The following is a 17936-nucleotide window of genomic DNA, read 5'->3' as shown; positions in this document are numbered from 1 at the left end:
ATCACAGTGATAATCATATTGTCTGAACCAGATATCAATATACAGATTTTCTCTTCATTGTTGTCACTACTAGAGCAAGCTCCTGATTGGTTAACGCGGCGCGAAATATCCGCCAAAGTTCAGATTTTTCAACTTGAGCGTTTCGCGCGATTCACGCGATTCGCGCGAATCGCGCGTTCAAAACGCTCAAGTCGCGTCCTTCTCGCCGCCTCAAACGCGCGAAACGCGCGAATCTCGCCGCCTCATTCGCGCGAATCGCGCCGCAGAATGCCATTTCGCGTCTCTGCATTGACTTAACATGTAAATCACTCGCGCGAATCGCGCGAATCGCGTCCGGTGTGAACGCACCTTTAGTGTGCTATTTAGAACTATTTTCTTAAGTGTAGAGGCCAGTGGGTGTGTCATATTGGGGGCGTGGCCCATGGGTAATCAGGGGGCCAATCACTGAGCCTCACTGACCATTATCATTCTCAATCACTATCAGTTGCATCAGCGTGAAGAGCTTTTAAAGGACGCTTGGACTGTTTCACGAGTGGAAATGCTGCATGAACGCTGCTGGATTGAGTAGCACTGCTGCATTTCCCCTCATTTTTTTATTGCAATGTACATCTTATTTTTTAAATATATTATAATTTTCTATATTTATTTAAGTTTTTGTTGTTTTGTGATTTATGAATTGTTTGTCTTTTCCATCTGCCTCTTTCACATGCATCCCTGTGGCCTGAGTTGTAGCTATTTAGCTACAAATTTAAGCATTTATTTACTTACTTACTTAAATTGATTTTCCATGGGTCATAACTGTGTACCCACAGCTGCGGCAGCCTGTAGTATTTGCCATAATTTGAAAATAAAACTTCAAGTAAAATAAAAACGATTTACTATCAGAGATTAAATCAATACCAGTTGCGCATTTTCAACCATTTTTCAACTTATTCTGCAAAGACCTGCCCATTTAGAGAGGATCAGGCCATTTGACTGGCATGTAAACTGACAGAGCTTTTGTCTTTATGTCCCATTTAGTGTTTATCTGAATAACACGATGGCACAATAATAGACAACTCAAACAGTAGAAATTGGGTGTGGGCTTATAGGTCAGAGATAGATTTCCTCAAGTCTTTAGAGACGCCATTACGTTGGTGTAACGGAGGCCGGCTAGTAGTCGCTGTGTGAGTAAACCTCACTCCTCTGATCTCAAGGGATGCTCTAGCGACTGACACTAGAGGTTGTATCCTTTAGCTTCCTTGTTAGAGCGTCCGACTCTCATGCAGACGGACACGGGTTCGAGTCCCGCTTGGAGGGGTTACATTGGCAGTCATTAGTTCTTCCTCGAAAGTGTTTGTTGCATCAAACCAGTAGACACGCCTTCACTTCCAGGTGGAAACTAGTGAAGTGAACGGATTATATTGAATAGATGTGTCTGACCTGCCCTCTCACGACTTTCCTGTGAGGAGACACAGCCGATGGCAATGACCCAGCTGCCCGTTCTCATCCGAAATGACAAAGTGTGAAGCGTCCGCTGAAGTCAAGCTGTTGTGTGTCCTTGAATCAATCAAAGGATGTTAGAGATGGAGAGAGTGTGAATGTGATGGAGTCTGTCAGCTGCTTACACACACACACACACACACACTCCTCAAACCTGTTCAGAAAGAAACTGCATCAAAGCTCTGCCTAGAACTCTGTCTGAATTATAACCAGTCCATTAAGAGATGAGAATGGCTGGATCTTTCTCAATAAGGCAGTGTTTTCAATTGTTCTGAGCGTGCACAAAGCTTCTCTGTATCCCTGTCTGCTCAGAATGACTAAATGACAGATGCGACATGAGGAAATTGCTGTAATGCAGCGACTCCCTCTGAATGCTGCAGCCGCTCAACTCAAAGGACTGTGTTTTACAGCGATTGTGTTGCCTTCAGTCACAAGTGCATGTGAAAGTCATAATTATCGGTGAGAAACTTTCTTTGAGTTCAGAGCTGAGGGCGTCAGTTAATGAATCACGGCGGAAGCTGTTAGCTTTAGTGGAGAATGTTAACCGTACATCTATGTGTGCTATTGCTGAAGAATGAGGTTGTGTGGCAACTACATTTCCCATCATTCCTTGAGGCAGAATGCTAAAATATGCAGATTATATATATACAAAATATAAAGTCATATTATATACCTAATGCGTGATCTCTGCTCTTGGTTTTGTTGGACAGACTTAGGGTTCTGAAGTCAGGTCGGTTCACATTTACGTTTCTATAAACGTCTCCTCTCAGAATCAGTCATCGGTCTCTCTGAGCAGAAACCTCCGATCCTGACTGGCGATCAGGCATTAACACAGAATCAACGTTAATTTCTTATTGGCTATTCAGAGAGGCGAGCTCGAGGTCCGATCCGCGTGGGGAATGAGACATGGGGTATTTATGTGGGCATTTCTCATTTCTGCATCCATCTGCCCAATTATGCCAAACCAGCGGCACCCCATCAGCCCACCGCTGCGCACCCCCACCCTCTTAAGATGTTTGCATAATAAGCAATTTATTTTTAAACCCTGATTTACATGGTCTCCCCTCACCAGGAATTATAGAACAAACTGAAGAAATCTTTAATGGAGTTTTTACTGAGTCGATTAAATATGGGCATTTGCTGCTCTGCTCTATCAAACTGATTAGTCACAGATATATTTAGGCCAAATCTGAAACCATGTTTCCCATTCTGGTGATTTGATTTATTTATTTGCAAATGTAGACATTTTAGGCAAACTGCTTAGTCGGATATATTTAGGCCATATCTGAATCCACAGTCTTTCTTTCTTTTGAACTATCACGTCTGCCACTAAAGATTGCATTCTTACTATGCGTTCACACCAGACTCGACTTGCGCAAATAAATCACGCTATTGGACGCGTGAACATTTTGAGTTTACTCGCTTCATTCGCACGCGACATTCACTTCACAAGAGACGTGAATTTGCTTCATGGGAGGGGCTTCTGCCAGCCGGCTTGTCTCATTGTGAAATGGGCTGACATGGATTGTTTTAAAATACGGCGAAAAAGCTCAATTTTCCGGTTTTAATTAGCTTGTTGTCTCAATAGGGTGAATTCAGGGTGATTGGGACACTTTTTGCCATTGAGATGATTTGGTAAAAGTGTCCCAATCACCCTGAAATCACCCTATGTATAGCTCAAATTGAGTAAAGAGCGTTTTTTACAACTTACCAACTGTCCGAGCTCCTCATTCACTTTCTTCCAAGCAAGATCCTTTTTATTCCTGTTTCTATAAAGTACGAAGATGTATCGTACAGCTCCGGGTATCCACATATGATTTTGTCCTCATTGTTGTCACTACTAAGCAAGCTCCTGATTGGTTAACGTGGTGCGAATATCCGCCAAAGTTCAGATATTTCAACTTGCGCGATTTGCGCGAATGTTAAACGGTCAATTAAGTGTAATTCACGCAAATCGCGCCGCAGAATGTCTATTCGCGTCTTAACATGTAAATCACTCGCAAGAAACGCTTCATTCCCGTCTGGTGTGAACGCACCATTATACATAATCTTCCTGATCAGTGTCTACTCCTCGGCATACCAGATAGCTTAGAAGAACTCAGTGTTGCAACAGAAACTATTGACTCTCTCTTTTCCACCACTTTAGACACAGTTGCTCTTTTGTGCTTAAAGAAGATTAAGTAAAAAAGGTCAACGCCGGTGTACAACGAACACACTCGGGCCCTCGAGAAAGCATAGAGCGCAGCTGGAAGAAAACAAAACTAGAGGTATTTCGCATTTCATGGAAAGGAAGTGTTATTGCATACAGAAAGGCTAGATCTGCTTACTTTTCGACTCTCTTATAAGAAAACAAACACAACCCTTGGTATTTATTTGATACAGTGGCTAAATTAATGAGAAATAACCCCAGATGTTTACAAAGAGCAAAGCAGTAATGACTTAATGAATTTCTTTACTTGCCAGATTGATGCTATTAGAAAGAAAATTATAACCATGCAACTACAGTATCGCATCAGATGTAATGTCATATTTTATTTAGAAACGGATTTAGAAATGTATTTTACAAATGTTTTTAGAAATGTATTTATTTATTTACAAATGTATTTATACATTTTTTATTGCTTAATAATAAACGTTGAGTGATGGCTGTTTTTAGGCCAAATTTGAGACCATATTTCCCATTTTGGTGATTTTATTTATTTATTTGCAAATGTAGACATTTTAGGCAAACTGCTTAGTTGGATATATTTAGGCCATATCTGAATCCAGGTTTCCCTTTCTTTCTTTCTTTCTTTCTTTCTTTCTTTCTTTCTTTCTTTCTTTCTTTCTTTCTTTCTTTCTTTCTTTCTTTCTTTCTTTCTTTCTTTCTTTCTTTCTTTCTTTCTTTCTTTCTTTCTTTCTTTCTTTCTTTCTTTCTTTCTTTCTTTAGAACTATAACGTCTTCCACTAAAGATTGCATTATTATAAACAATCTTCCTGATCAGTGTCTACTCCTCTGCATACCAGATGGTTTAGAAGAACTCGATGTTGCAACAGAAAATATTGACTCTCTCTTTTCCACCACTTTAGATACGTTTGCTCTTTTGTGCTTAAAGAAGATTCAGGAAAATAGGCCAACGCCGGGGTACAACGAGCACACTCGGACCCTCGAGAAAGCATAGAGCGCAGCTGGAAGAAAACAAAACTAGAGGTATTTCGCATTTCATGGAAAGAAAGTGTTATTGCATACAGAAAGGCTAGATCTGCTTACTTTTCGACTCTCTTATAAGAAAACAAACACAAGCCTAGGTGTTTATTTGATGCAGTGGCTAAATTAATGAGAAATAACCCCAGATGTTTCCAAAAAGCACAGCAGTAATGACTTTATGCAACTACAGTATCGCATCAGATGTCATGTCATATTTTATATTAAATATTTTTAGAGATGTATTTATTTATTTACAAATTTATTTATACATTTTTAAATGCTGATTAATCAACATTGAGTGATGGCTATTTTTGTTTTATTTGAGACCATATTTCCCATTTTGGTGATTTTATTTATTTATTTGCAAATGTAGACATTTTAGACAAACTGCTTAGTCGGATATATTTAGGCCATATCTGAATCCACAGTCTTTCTTTCTTTCTTTCTTTCTTTCTTTCTTTCTTTCTTTCTTTCTTTCTTTCTTTCTTTCTTTCTTTCTTTCTTTCTTTCTTTCTTTCTTTCTTTCTTTCGAACTATCACGTCTGCCACTAAAGATTGCATTCTTATAAATAATCTTCCTGATCAGTGTCTGCTCCTCCGCATACCAGATAGCTTAGAAGAACCAAACAGCACAGCAGTAATGACTTTATGAATTTCTTTACTTGCCAGATTGATACTATTAGAAAGAAAATTATAACCATCCAACTACAGTATCGCAGATATCATGCCATATTTTATTTAGAAACGTATTTTACAAACGTTTTTAGAAATGTATTTATTTATTTAAAAATGTATTTATACTTTTTTTTATTTCTGATTAATAAATGTTGAGTGACAGCTGTTTTTAGGCAAAATTTGAAACCATATTTCCCATTTTGGTGATTTTATGTATTTATTTATTTATTTATTTATTTATTTATTTATTTATTTATTTATTTATTTATTTATTTATTTATTTATTTATTTATTTATTTATTTATTTATTAAAAATGTATATATATTATGTATTATTTTAGACATTTATTTATGCATTTGTTTGTATTGAATTATATGTATTTAGAAACATTTAATTCATTTTTCTTAAGTGTTTATTGCTGTTATTTATATTTGGAGATACCAAAGATCCTGAAATAGTAACAGACTGTCCTCGAGTCCAGCGTGGTCAGTCATAGATTATCTCCCATCGTCCAAACCGACAGAACCAACACAATAACTCACTTGAAGCCGAGCGGCTGCCTGCAAAGATTCAAAGGTCTTTTTTTGGACGAGTAAAAGGCTGAAATAGGCTGCTAGATCTGTGAGCACTTCACCAAATACAGTCCTATAATCACACCTTCAGTCCCGCTTTCAAATACTGCAAAACATCAGCTCAGATCAGACGTGGATTTGTCTGCAGTGTTGTCCAATGCACCACAAAATTAGCCTGTATGATGACGGAGGCATATTTTTGAACCCTGCAGCCCCGGGTTTAAAAACAGGAGTAATTTTTGAACTAAATTTATCATCTCAGAGCGACATGTATTTTTGGGTGCACTGATTTAATGTGCAAAATGGAATTGAGTTGCAGCTTTGTTTTTCTTTATGTATGTAGAACTTATGAAACTGATTAATGTTTTTCATATATTTAGGACAAATCTGAAACCATGTTTCCCATTCTGGTGTTTTTATTAGTTAATTAGTTCATTAATTTATAAATATATTTAAATGCATTTATATCTTTTTCTGTATTTATGGAGAAATTTAGTATTTATTTATTATTTAGAATTTTTTCCATCCCAAATTATTTTCATTTATAATTGGATATCTCATTTATTTAACAGTTTCATACCATAATATATATTCTTGTGTGTTTATATAGATGTGTATTTTATTTATTTTTTCTACAAATGTATTTTTATGTTAGTAATTTATTTATGCAGTTTGTTCATTCACAAATTCACATTAATTTATTATCTTATTTATTTGGAGATCTACTTTGTACGTTTATTTAACAGTTTCAGAACATATATTTTTTTGTATTTATGGGTCAATGACATGTCCGAATTCATTATTTTCCTAAAAAGAATTTTAATAAATACATGTCATATATCAAATTGATCAACACTGTTTCCTTTATAAGAAACCCTTTTAATTTTTTTGAAATTCAATTGACTTTTTGAGTTGTGGTGTTTAAAAGACCAAAAATGTCAGGTGGTGCGACGGTTCATTTTCTCAATAAAATACTCAATCAAATAGTTTGGCATGATTTTACGTTAAATTCCTTATAAATGAGTGAAAATAGTGTATCTATTTCAAAACTATTCTATTACTTAAAAAACTTCTGTCTGAAAAATTTACTTCTCCAAATGTCAGGGAGAGCGACCGACATAAAAATGCCATTTTATGCAAGAAAACCATGTGACAGGATATGACATCACACAGAAGACCCCAGAGGACCCCTTTGATGCTGTAATGATGTTAGTCACCACCATCCCATAAATATTAGATAATGTGACATTTTTGAGTAATGATGAGGTTGATTCAACTTATCATGTCAGGTGGTATGATGACCCCTGGAAAACTTTGAAAATGTGTTGTTATAGGTGTCCAAGTTAATGCCTGTTAGATTTGAATTGAGTTTGAAATTTAAATTTATAATTTAAAGGTATCAATTCCCACTGCAATTGCAAAATGACGTAAGAAATAAAACTGCAAGCCGGGTTATATAATGTAAACAAATCATTTTTACAGTTAAAAACAAAACATAAAAACTCCTTATGGATAATTGGGCGTTTGAACACACAGAAAAGTGTCCGTTTATATGAATTGGACTAAAAGGGCAACACATAAAGAAATGGAAAGGGTGACCATGTGATATGCATTTTAGACACTAGTCAAGTCAAGTCAACTTTATTTATATAGCGCTTTTAACAATGTAGATTGTTTCAAAGCAGCTTTACAGTGTTAAACCAGAAAATAATGCAGCATAATTTTATTCAGCCGTCTAGCCGTTCTGGAGAAAACGCTGATGTCATCAGTTCATTTCAATTATCATACAGTGACAGTGTGTGCTTTAGATCAGTAATTAGATCAGTAATTTAGTTTATATGGTTAATTTAGTTTAATAATTAGATTTATTTGGATATTTAGTTGAAAAATGTAGTGTCCCCAACTGAGCAAGCCAAGCCAGAGGCGACACTACAAAGATTCATATGTATATTATTTTAAAGCTGCACTATGTAACTTTTCAGTCCTCTAGAGGTCGCCTGTTCAAAACAAATGTGTAGTTTGATGACGGCACGTTTGAGCGCAGAATCTTGGGACATGTGGTCTTCAGCTCACAGCCTGTGGGAAAGAATTGGTGATAGGACTCGGGCAGAAATCATGTTGATGGATGCGATTGTTATTAAGATGAACACAACACACGCCTCGCGAGCAGCGGGACTTTTATTATGACACAGTCGCCCGCGCCACTTCCGCTCCTCCGCTCATGAGTATGAGGTAAAATCATAAATCTTGTTTAACCCCTTAACTGTCACCCCCCTTTTTGAGAATAGTCATGCAATTGCCCTATCCAAACGTAAAGGGCTGTAATTGAATGAAATTCAAAATATGAAAGTATGAAAAAGTTATGGAAGTTAAAATTTACTGTAAATGAAAAATACTGTAATAAATATTTTTATTTTATTTAAAATATATATTTTACAAAAAATGTTATACTATAAATTACTATAAAATCAAAGCCATATGTCTAACCAAGTTGTGTTCAAAATTTGAAGTTGATATCACAAAAATTGAAGTCCCCATGAGATTTTGTTTAGGGCGCTGTACCAAAAATAGCCATCGGGTGTCATCCACATTCCATGGATTGTTTTTTTGATACATTTTCCTGTAAATTTCTGTCCAAATGTCACTTCCATCACAAAACAGTCACCAAATATGGAACCTTGAGACTCAGACCTTTCCGACGATATGTGTCTTGTCAAGATTAGAAAAGGTTTTGATTATAAAGTAGTTAAAATAAATGTTGTGCCATGAAACATGTCACCGCCCACTAAGGGGAGGAGCCCGCTAGAAGAATTTAGATTACCGTTTCCATGGTAACGCAACATCTGATTTCAAAACGGTTTCCACAGAATGAATTTTGAGTCCGTAAGCTTTCGAATGATACATAATTTATGATAATTATTTAAATATATGATACAAAAAAAGGCGATCAAGAAAAGAGCGCCAGGACTTTATTGAATTAATGCTGTCTTAAAAGCTGTAAAACCAATATGAATCAACACCATACAATTTTTGGACATAAAAATGCATTTTAAAACTGTTCTGTTTAAAATTATCCTTTTTTTATCTTAAAAACCTTATTTGTCATTGACCCTTTATCTATAAATGCATTTTTACTTTAGAAATGTTGTTCCTTCACAGATTAATTTATACATGTAGATATTTAGTAATTTATTCAAAGATGTCCTCCTTCTTTTCTTTTTTGCGTACAGTTTTAGACCATTTTCCTGGAAAGTGCCTCTTCCCTACAGAGTTCATCACAATTGGAGGCGGATGTGATGGAGCAAAAATCTTGAGATTAATCAAACTCTCTCAATCCCTCCGGTGAATGACATATTTAAACACTACATCAGTAAATCAGCGCGGGAGAATCGACTCACTTTATCTCTTTCACGGCTGCAGTGATTGAATGAGTGGCAGAATCTTTTCTGAAAACTGTTTTGTTTTGTTGCATAACTCCACTCTCTGCAAACGGATGTGACTCACCGGTCATCGATTTCTCCTTCAGAACAGGTTCGGACCGTATGGACGGATGGAGGCATGTGCGGATCCTGCTGGTATTTTCTCACTTACGGCTCCAGCACAGCTTGGACCCGCTTCACTCTCACAGTGATTTATATTAAAATATAAAAGTGTAATTAAAAATCAGCGCGCGTTCGGATCGCAGTAGCGAAAGCGGCTCTTGATGATCTTATGATCCTTTCATTTGCGAATTAACAATTCATACATGAGTCAGACTTTTTTTGTTCATCTGTGTAGTATTTTGTTACAGAATATAGAAGAATATAATGCATGAAATATAGAATATAATCCATATGACTCATGCACTGAGTCATATGTGTTTTGTGTGAGTAACACATTTCATTTTAAAAGATTTTTTGCCTTTGTGCATCATTACACATCATCATAGTTCTGCATTTGTTGGCCTACTTATGATTTCATCTCTTTATGGCAAATCACTGATCCATTCTCAGAATCAACTGATCTAAATCCTCTTGAATCTCAGGGTTTTTCATCTTCTCCTGCTTCATGCCCGGGACATTTCAAGAGCTCACAGGTTGCCTTTCACCGGAGATTTTCAAGTGGAGATTATTTTGATCATAAATTGAATTACCCAGCAGTGCTTCTGTGAACCAGCAGCCCATGATCCACGCCACGTGTGCCATTATATAGATCAAATCAGTAACATCCAAGCAACAGGTCGTCCTGGTTATGGGAAATGCAATCACCCTCAGGGAGAGGCTCGTGTCTGGTTTGGAGTGATCAAAGTCACCTGAGATGCAGGTGAAACACAGGTGACTTTTGGTCAGATGGATTTTCTTTGTTGATTCGGTCACATTTATGGCTCTTTTACGTTTATGCATTTGCCAGATGCTTTCTCCAAAGCGACTTGATTTTTATCAGTTCATGCATTGCCTGGGATTCGAACCCATGTTGACCTTGGCGCTGAGAGCGTCAGGCTCTACTGTTTGAGCTATATATGTATATGAAACTGCAGCTCTAGTGGGGTGTTCCCGGTCTGCAGTGGTAAAAAAGTGCTCTAAGGAAGGACCAGTGGAGAACCGGCCACAGGGTCATGGGCGGCCGAGGCTCATTGATGCCCATGGGGAGCAAAGGTTGGCCCGTGTGGTCGATCAAACAGACGAGCTACTGGAGCTCAAACTGCTCAAGAAGTTAATGCTGGTTCTGATAGAAAGGGGTCAGAATACACAGAGCATCTCAGTTTGTTGTGTATGGGGCGGCACAGCTGCTGACCCCTGACCCCTGACCCCGCCCAAAGCACCAACAGTGGCCCGTGAGCATCAGAACTGGACCAGGGAGCAATGGAAGAAGGTGGCCTGGTCTGATGATCACGTGTTCTTCTACATCTCGTGGATGGCCGGGTGTGTGTGTGTGCTTGGCTTACCTGGGGAACACATGGCACCAGGTGCATTATGGGAAGAAGGCGAGGCGGCGGAGGCAGTGATGCTTTGGGCAATGTTCTGCTGGGAAACCTTGGGTCCTCCATCCATGTGGATGTGACTTTGACACGTCCCACCTACCTAAGCATTGTTGAGCCCATGTCCAGCCTTTCATGGAGACGGTATTCCCTGTGGCTGTGGCTCTTTCAGCAGATAATGCGCCGCCACAAAGCACAAATGCTTCAGGAATGGTTTGAGGTGTTGACTCGGCCTCCAAATTCCCCAGATCTCAATCCAATCGAGCATCTGTGGGATGTGCCGAACAAACAAGTCCGATCCATGGAGGCCCCACCTCACAACTTACAGGACTTAAAGGATCTGCTGCTAATATCTTGGTGCCAGACACCACAGCACACCTTCAGGGGTCTAGAGGAGTCCTCGCCTCGACGGGTCAGCAAAAGGGGGACCAACACAACATTAGGTCATAATGTTATGCCTGATCGGTGTCTGATGTATGATGACATATGAGATATGTTATGATATTTGAAAAATTGTGAAAATGAGAAATGATATATGATGTACATCATTACAATTGTAAGTAGACATAATTAATGATGTATACGATATGATGTATAAGAAATTCAATATGATATATAATGCATGATATTGTATATGATATGAATACGAGCAATAGTTACAGTGATGCTTAACTTGGCAAACACCCCTAATAATTATACATTGTGAAAAAATGAAAGTAAATTATAATGTGTTTTGGAAACAACCAGGAGTTTTGTTTCAATCTGCATACTAACCAACAGCTCATCAGGCAAGACTCAGGGATTTAAACATCCAAAATGCACCGACTTGACCTTTACAAAGCACTTTGTGTTTCAACGTCTTCTGTAAATGCATATATATATATTTGATATACTCAAGGGAATGATAAAGAGAAGGCCGTTAACGCTGTTGCTCGGGCAACGGATCCTTTTATATCCCTTTTAGACAGGAGAATAAAATAAACCCGTGTTTTTCCCGCTGAGTAATTCTTGTCTCTGAATTAGTGCATCTCTCCCCTCTCCCGGCTGAGAAAAGAGGAGGTGATTGTGAATGGGCGCCATAGCAGCATCGCCGCTCTCGGATGGCTGTTTCCGTAGCAACACAGGGGAAGGCGTGCAGAGCGGTGAGGTATAAAAACACAGACGCTTTCTCAGACGGGACTCAGAAACTCTGAGCTGCAGCCGATGTACAAACTCACCATGCTGAGGCCCAAGGATCTGTGTCAGGGATCCGGCACCAAAACCTTCCTGGAAGCCATGCAGAGCGGGAAAGTCCACCTGGCCCGCTTCGTGCTGGACGCTCTGGACGGGCGCATCATCAACGGAAAAGCCGAAAACGGCCATACGCTTCTGATGCACGCCGTGTGCCTTCAAGACCACGGGAGCCGAGCCAAATTCACCAAGCTCCTGCTGGAAAAGGGCGCGGACGTGAACGCCCGGGACGACCGCGGACGCACGGCCTTGAGTCTCGCCTGCGAACACGGGCTCCTGGATTCGGTGAAGCTCCTGGTGCAGTTCAACGCTGACCCGGAGCTCACGGACACGTGGGGAAACAGTGCCCTGATGTACGCCGCCTGCGGAGGACACAACCATGTCCTGGAGTTCCTGGTGCGGGCGTTCAAGAAGCTCGGATTGCGACTGGACCTCACAAACCACGCCGGACACTCGGCCGTGCAAGTTGCGGATTTCTTCGGGCACAACCAGTGCGTTCAGGCCCTCAACGTTTGCGGGAAGAAGGCGGTGAGTCCGACGAGCAGCACGGGAGAACTGGTGGAAGACGTCCGGTGGCCCAACCGCCTCCCGAGGCACGTCCTGGAGCGCTTCTCCAAACAAATCCAGAGCAAACACGAGGAATTCCTTCCGGCTTTGTTTCAGAGGCAGATGCGCGTAAGCGACAACCTGCGAATCCACTTCAGACGTCCGCCGACGGACCACGACCTTCGGTTTGCTTCGAAACAGATTCAGAACTCGGTGCTAAAAGAGAGCGCAGAACACGAGACGGATCAATCCCCGCCCATCTGGGGGAAAGCCCGATCGTTCAACCTGGACCTCAGGAAGCAATCCTACCAAGGCGACGTTCACGAAATCAACAGATCCGCCAGCAAATTCAAGAGAGCTTCGCTCCAGGACGAAAAGCCTCTTGTCGCAAAGTTCTACAGCTCAAAGATGAGCGACACCGTCAACCTGGAGGATTCGCACCTGCGCTCCGGCGTTCCCAAATCGTCCAAACAGAGCAAGCTCCTGTTCAGCCGGGAAGAGCTGGAACCCGAGCGGATCAAAGCTCACTCTTCTGGGCTCTCCGGACTGGGAACCAGGCTTCTGCGCAGATTCACGGCTCCTGAATTCATGAGACACATCAGAGACTGTCCGAGCGACGCTGAGGGACGCGCTAAAGGGAAGATGTCCCGCTCTGAGACCTTCCCGCTCTCACACACACACATGAGAGTAAACAGCCAGCCCAGCGTGGACAGCATCAGCGCGGTGAGATGCGAGTTTGAGAGTCATTCAGCTTTTAAATGAGACACTTTAGAAAGACCTGGGAAATTCATTCAATGATCAGGGCTTGTCTTTTTTTTTTCCCAGTGCAAATATCGAAACATTCTTAAATCAGGATACAAGTGCACTTTAAAGTAATATTTTCATGATTTATCACATCTTAGATGATTAATGTGGTTCAGATAACATACAACAAACTTCATTGTATTAACTCACATGTGAACTCAATATTTTCAGGTAACTTACTTTTTTTTTTTTAAGTTAAACCAACAAGCGAAATTTTTCAGATCCCCCTGGAAGAGATTTGTTCTTGTTTTGAGCATAAACTCGCTTAATATTTCTTCTCAAGTAAATGTATGAATCATGATTTCTTGATTAAAACTCACATTTTTTTATTTGAATGAACTTAAAAAATGATTGTTGGTTTAACTTAAACGAAAGTTAAACCAACAATACATGTCTACAGTGTTGATTTAAGAACGTTTAGATGTTTGTACTGGAAAAACAAGGCAGAAATACTGAGTAAGAAAGCGTTTTTACCAGTGTAGAGAGTCGTTTGACACTATAAATAGCCGTGTACTTCATGAATGTAAGAACTTGAACTCGACTCTCAAGGACTTTCACTGCCTCTGTAGATTCATTAACGCTAATAATGAACTGATTTAATCATTGCTGACATTATTATGCACTTCTAAAGTGTGTCTGCGTTAAGCTATTATTATAATGCATGCGTGTTATATTTTGGTTGCACTTTATTTTACAGTACGTGCACTTACGAAGAGGTAACTAGTAACTAGTTATTACCCAATTGTAATTAAGATAAGTATATAGTACGTGCGTGCAAAACTGGACTGTAAAATAAAGTGCTTCCTATATTTTTATAAGCATATTTTGAGAGAGAAATGTGGATTACAGTGATTCTTATACATCAACTGTTTTGTTATTTGTATGCATTAAAATACAGTTGTATATGTCAATAATTTATATTCTGCACTCTTTGATAGACAAAAACAACTGTATAAACTCGAAGCATCTGTCTGTGTGAAAAACTGCATTGTTACTTTTGATAGACACATATATGAATAAAGCACTTAAAGCAAAATAAACATTTTTTTCATATGCATGATTTATTCTTTAAAAAAAATTAAATGTGTATTTCTCTGTTCATCAACAACCAACACACAAAAAAAAGCACACAGCAAATGTGGAAATAAGGTTGATTATGAGTCACGTGTCCTCGGCTGCTGGCATATACACTAACGAGTGCGCACTAACGAGGGGCCGTTCACACCAGACGCCTTCCAAAACACAGGAGGTTCGGAAGTACTTTTGTATGCCATGGTTTTGTGTATATCAGGCATATTGGGTCTGTTTCATCACATAACTTCAGAAGACTTTGAATATAGTTCTATTGTTCACTCTTAGAAAGAAAAGGTTCAATGGGCTCTCAATTTTAAACTAAATGTTCTATATAAGCAGAAATGTCTTTGCATAATACTTACATTAATGGGTGATTTCAATTAATTCCAGTGATGAAGTATGTTTATGAGCTCAAATTAAAAATGAATTAAACTAAATTCATAAAATGATCCCATGATGAGAGCTAAAAAGTTCTATAAATGTGCCGGATGGGAACAGAAACCTTTGATTACTCTTGTTTCTTTGTTACACTGTAATTATACATCTAAGTACTGAATGACTGAGTGCTGTCAAATCGATTAATCGCGATTAATCGGATCCAAAATAAAAGTTTGTCTTTACATATATATATACAATATATGTATGTACTGTGTATAATTATTATGTATATATAAATACACACTCATTCATGTATATATTTAAGAAATATTTGCATGTATAAACTGTATATATTTACATAATTCATATTATATATAAATGTAAATATTTTAGATATAAACATAACATTTTCTTAAATACAAGCATGTGTGTGTTTGTGTGTGTTTATATATACATCCTAATTATACACAGTACACACACATATATTATGTGAACACAAACATATTTTGGATGCGATTAATCACGATTAATCGTTTTGATAGCACTAGTACTTACTATAGGATTAGGGGTTGCTTTCTGATTAGTTGCATGTAATTATGCATAATTTATAGTTATTATTATAGTAACTACATGTACACTCTAAAAAATGCTGGGTTAAAAATAACCCAAGTTGGATTGAAAATGGACTAACCTAGCAGTTGGGTTGTTTTAACCCAGCGATTGGGTTGTTTTAACCCAGCAATTGGGTTGTTTTACGCAAACATTTAACCCAACCACTGGGTTAAAACAACCCAATTGCTGGGTTATTTTTAACCCAGCATTTTTTAGAGTGTAACGTGTGTAACAAGGACACTAAAATAGTCTTCGTTTTTTGTTGTGGTCTCTATAAACTTTTGTAAAGTAAGGAGCTGCATAAAGATTATTCAAAAATGTTACATTGAAAAACTATAACTGGACACAGGTTTGGAACAATGAGAGTCAGTTAATGATCTTCATATTCAAAATGATTTTCATTTTGCATGTGATGCATGTGTATGCTAAATAAATATTAAAGTTACACTAGGGCTGCTCGATTAAGCGAACTCAAATCACAATTTGGCTTAGAGCAATTATGAAATCACAAAGGCTGAAATGTTTTCGAAAAGTTATTTTGTGAGCTGATGTGGCGTCTTATCACAGAATGAGGCAGACGATTAATTATTTTATAGTATTCTATACAGTGATAAAGGCTATGTCGATTAGCATTGCATTATAAATATACTTTATTATTATGAAAATACCCAAGAAGGCTTGAAGAACTTAAATACACCATATATTGTCGCAGTCGTGTGTTTATTGTCTTCATGTTTAATGCATTTCTATCTTCTTTTTATTCAGCTACAGCGCTAGCTTCACATTAAGGATTTCCATGGCTGCGTCCGAAACCTGGAATATGCTGCCTTCGGAGGACACATTTCAAGGTAGGAAGGCATCAAGGTAGCCTGGCATCAAAGATGGCGTTTGTCCGAAATTAGTTTCGTGAGGTGCCTTCATGCACAAACCATTGTCTGATAAGGCAGCGAGGCAACGAGTCAGCTGTCTAGGTTTTCAGACGCAGCCCTTGAAAACCTCATTATATGACTTCTCTCTGAGGCGTATGGGGCATTTCTGCTCGAGGGCGCCCTCTGGCCTCCAGTATGAATGAAACATGAGTGTGTTTAGCGCTGTTCTAATTCTAGTTATTTGAGAGACTTTAGCCTGGGTTGTTTTTATTGTTTTGGTGGTTTGATTGCCCAAAATCATATTTGTTTTGCCTTATGTCTGTCCTAGAAACGTGTTACAGCTTTCTGATAACGCGCTAAATGGTTTCTTTTGGAAATATGTTTCATTGAATGCATTTATGAATGTAAAGCTGTCAAAATTCTGATTCAAATCGAAATTGCAAAATTGATCAAAGAAATTGTTTGTCCATATCGCACAGCCTTAAGGTACACCGTGTAACAGTTTTGTTAAAAATGTAAACAAAATGTAAAGATGAGTCAATAGATGGCGCTGTATGCTTTCAGATCGCTCTCACGGTACTTTGATGTCCGAATCCCGACCGGTCTGTGCAGCGCCTCTTCAAGTCCAACACACCTAAAGCACTTCGCCAACTTTGATTCATTAATCATTAAACCTCCGGAGAATCACCCGTTTTTAACAAACGCCGAACAGAGGAGAGTCTGCTGGAGAAAAGAGAACGAGACAGAGCTCGTAATAAAACAAGAATCAACATCGGCTTGGCTTTTTGGAGATGGAGATAACGGAGGGCTTTGAAATGTTGTAAAATCGATGCAGAGATGATGGTGTTTTGGTGAGTAAAGTATTATATTGAACAGATTAGTTGCCATATGTTGCTCCCCAGACAGCAACATAGTGTAGGCCCAGATCCGGCCCACATCTGGTACACATCTGGCCCACATGGATTCCGACACTATGTTGCTGTCTGGGTCTCTAACAGAGTTCACTGTAAAGCAGTATCTATTGTGAACAGCCTGGTCTCATTGCCAAAATGTACCTCTGGAAACGTTTTTGCAAACCCCAAAATACGTACCAATATGTACATATCACTGCACTTTCAAAGTGAAATGTCCACTGGGTGGTGCTAAAAGCTTAGTTTTTTTCCAGAACAGATGAGCGTGAATCTGACGTTTTGTTTAGGGCTGTCAAAATTACAGCGTTAATGCAAATTCATTTTAACGGCACTAATTTTATTAACGCGCGATTAATGCGGCGCACATTTTCTGTTTGATCCGTGGCCTAGCCCGACGGAGTTGGAGAAATTGAGAGCAGCCATAGACGTAAAGGATGCAGCAGCAAACAGAAATGGGGAAAGAAAAGGGTTAACATTAACATTACTATTCTGAAAAAAGTGACGTTATAGCCTACATAAGCTACCATTTTTTCTGTTTAACTTTTATTAGACTCTAGGTCGAAATGAAAGAAAAGGGCGCTTTTACCAAGCGGCAACCTCCCGCAGTTTCTCTTGAAGCCAATACGGAAGTGACATAT

The 17936-nt window shown here is 38.8% G+C and overlaps 1 protein-coding gene across 1 annotated transcript; it reads left to right on the top strand.

Annotated features, from left to right (window-relative positions):
* Nucleotides 1-12092: 12092 nt before the first annotated feature.
* ankrd63 (ankyrin repeat domain 63) lies at nucleotides 12093-13412 on the top strand (the record flags this gene model as incomplete). The annotated part of the gene is made up of 1 exon (XM_079833970.1): nucleotides 12093-13412. One exon carries the CDS (start codon nucleotides 12093-12095, stop codon nucleotides 13410-13412), a length of 1320 nt encoding a protein of 439 aa, XP_079690096.1.
* Nucleotides 13413-17936: the final 4524 nt, after the last annotated feature.

The sequence above is a fragment of the Gobio gobio genome (genome assembly GCF_949357685.1).
Source record: "Gobio gobio genome assembly, chromosome: 13".
In the NCBI taxonomy this organism is placed as follows: Eukaryota; Metazoa; Chordata; class Actinopteri; order Cypriniformes; family Gobionidae; genus Gobio; species Gobio gobio.
Note: the sequence above shows the minus strand (reverse complement) of the source record. Positions and strands in the feature narration are given on the sequence as shown.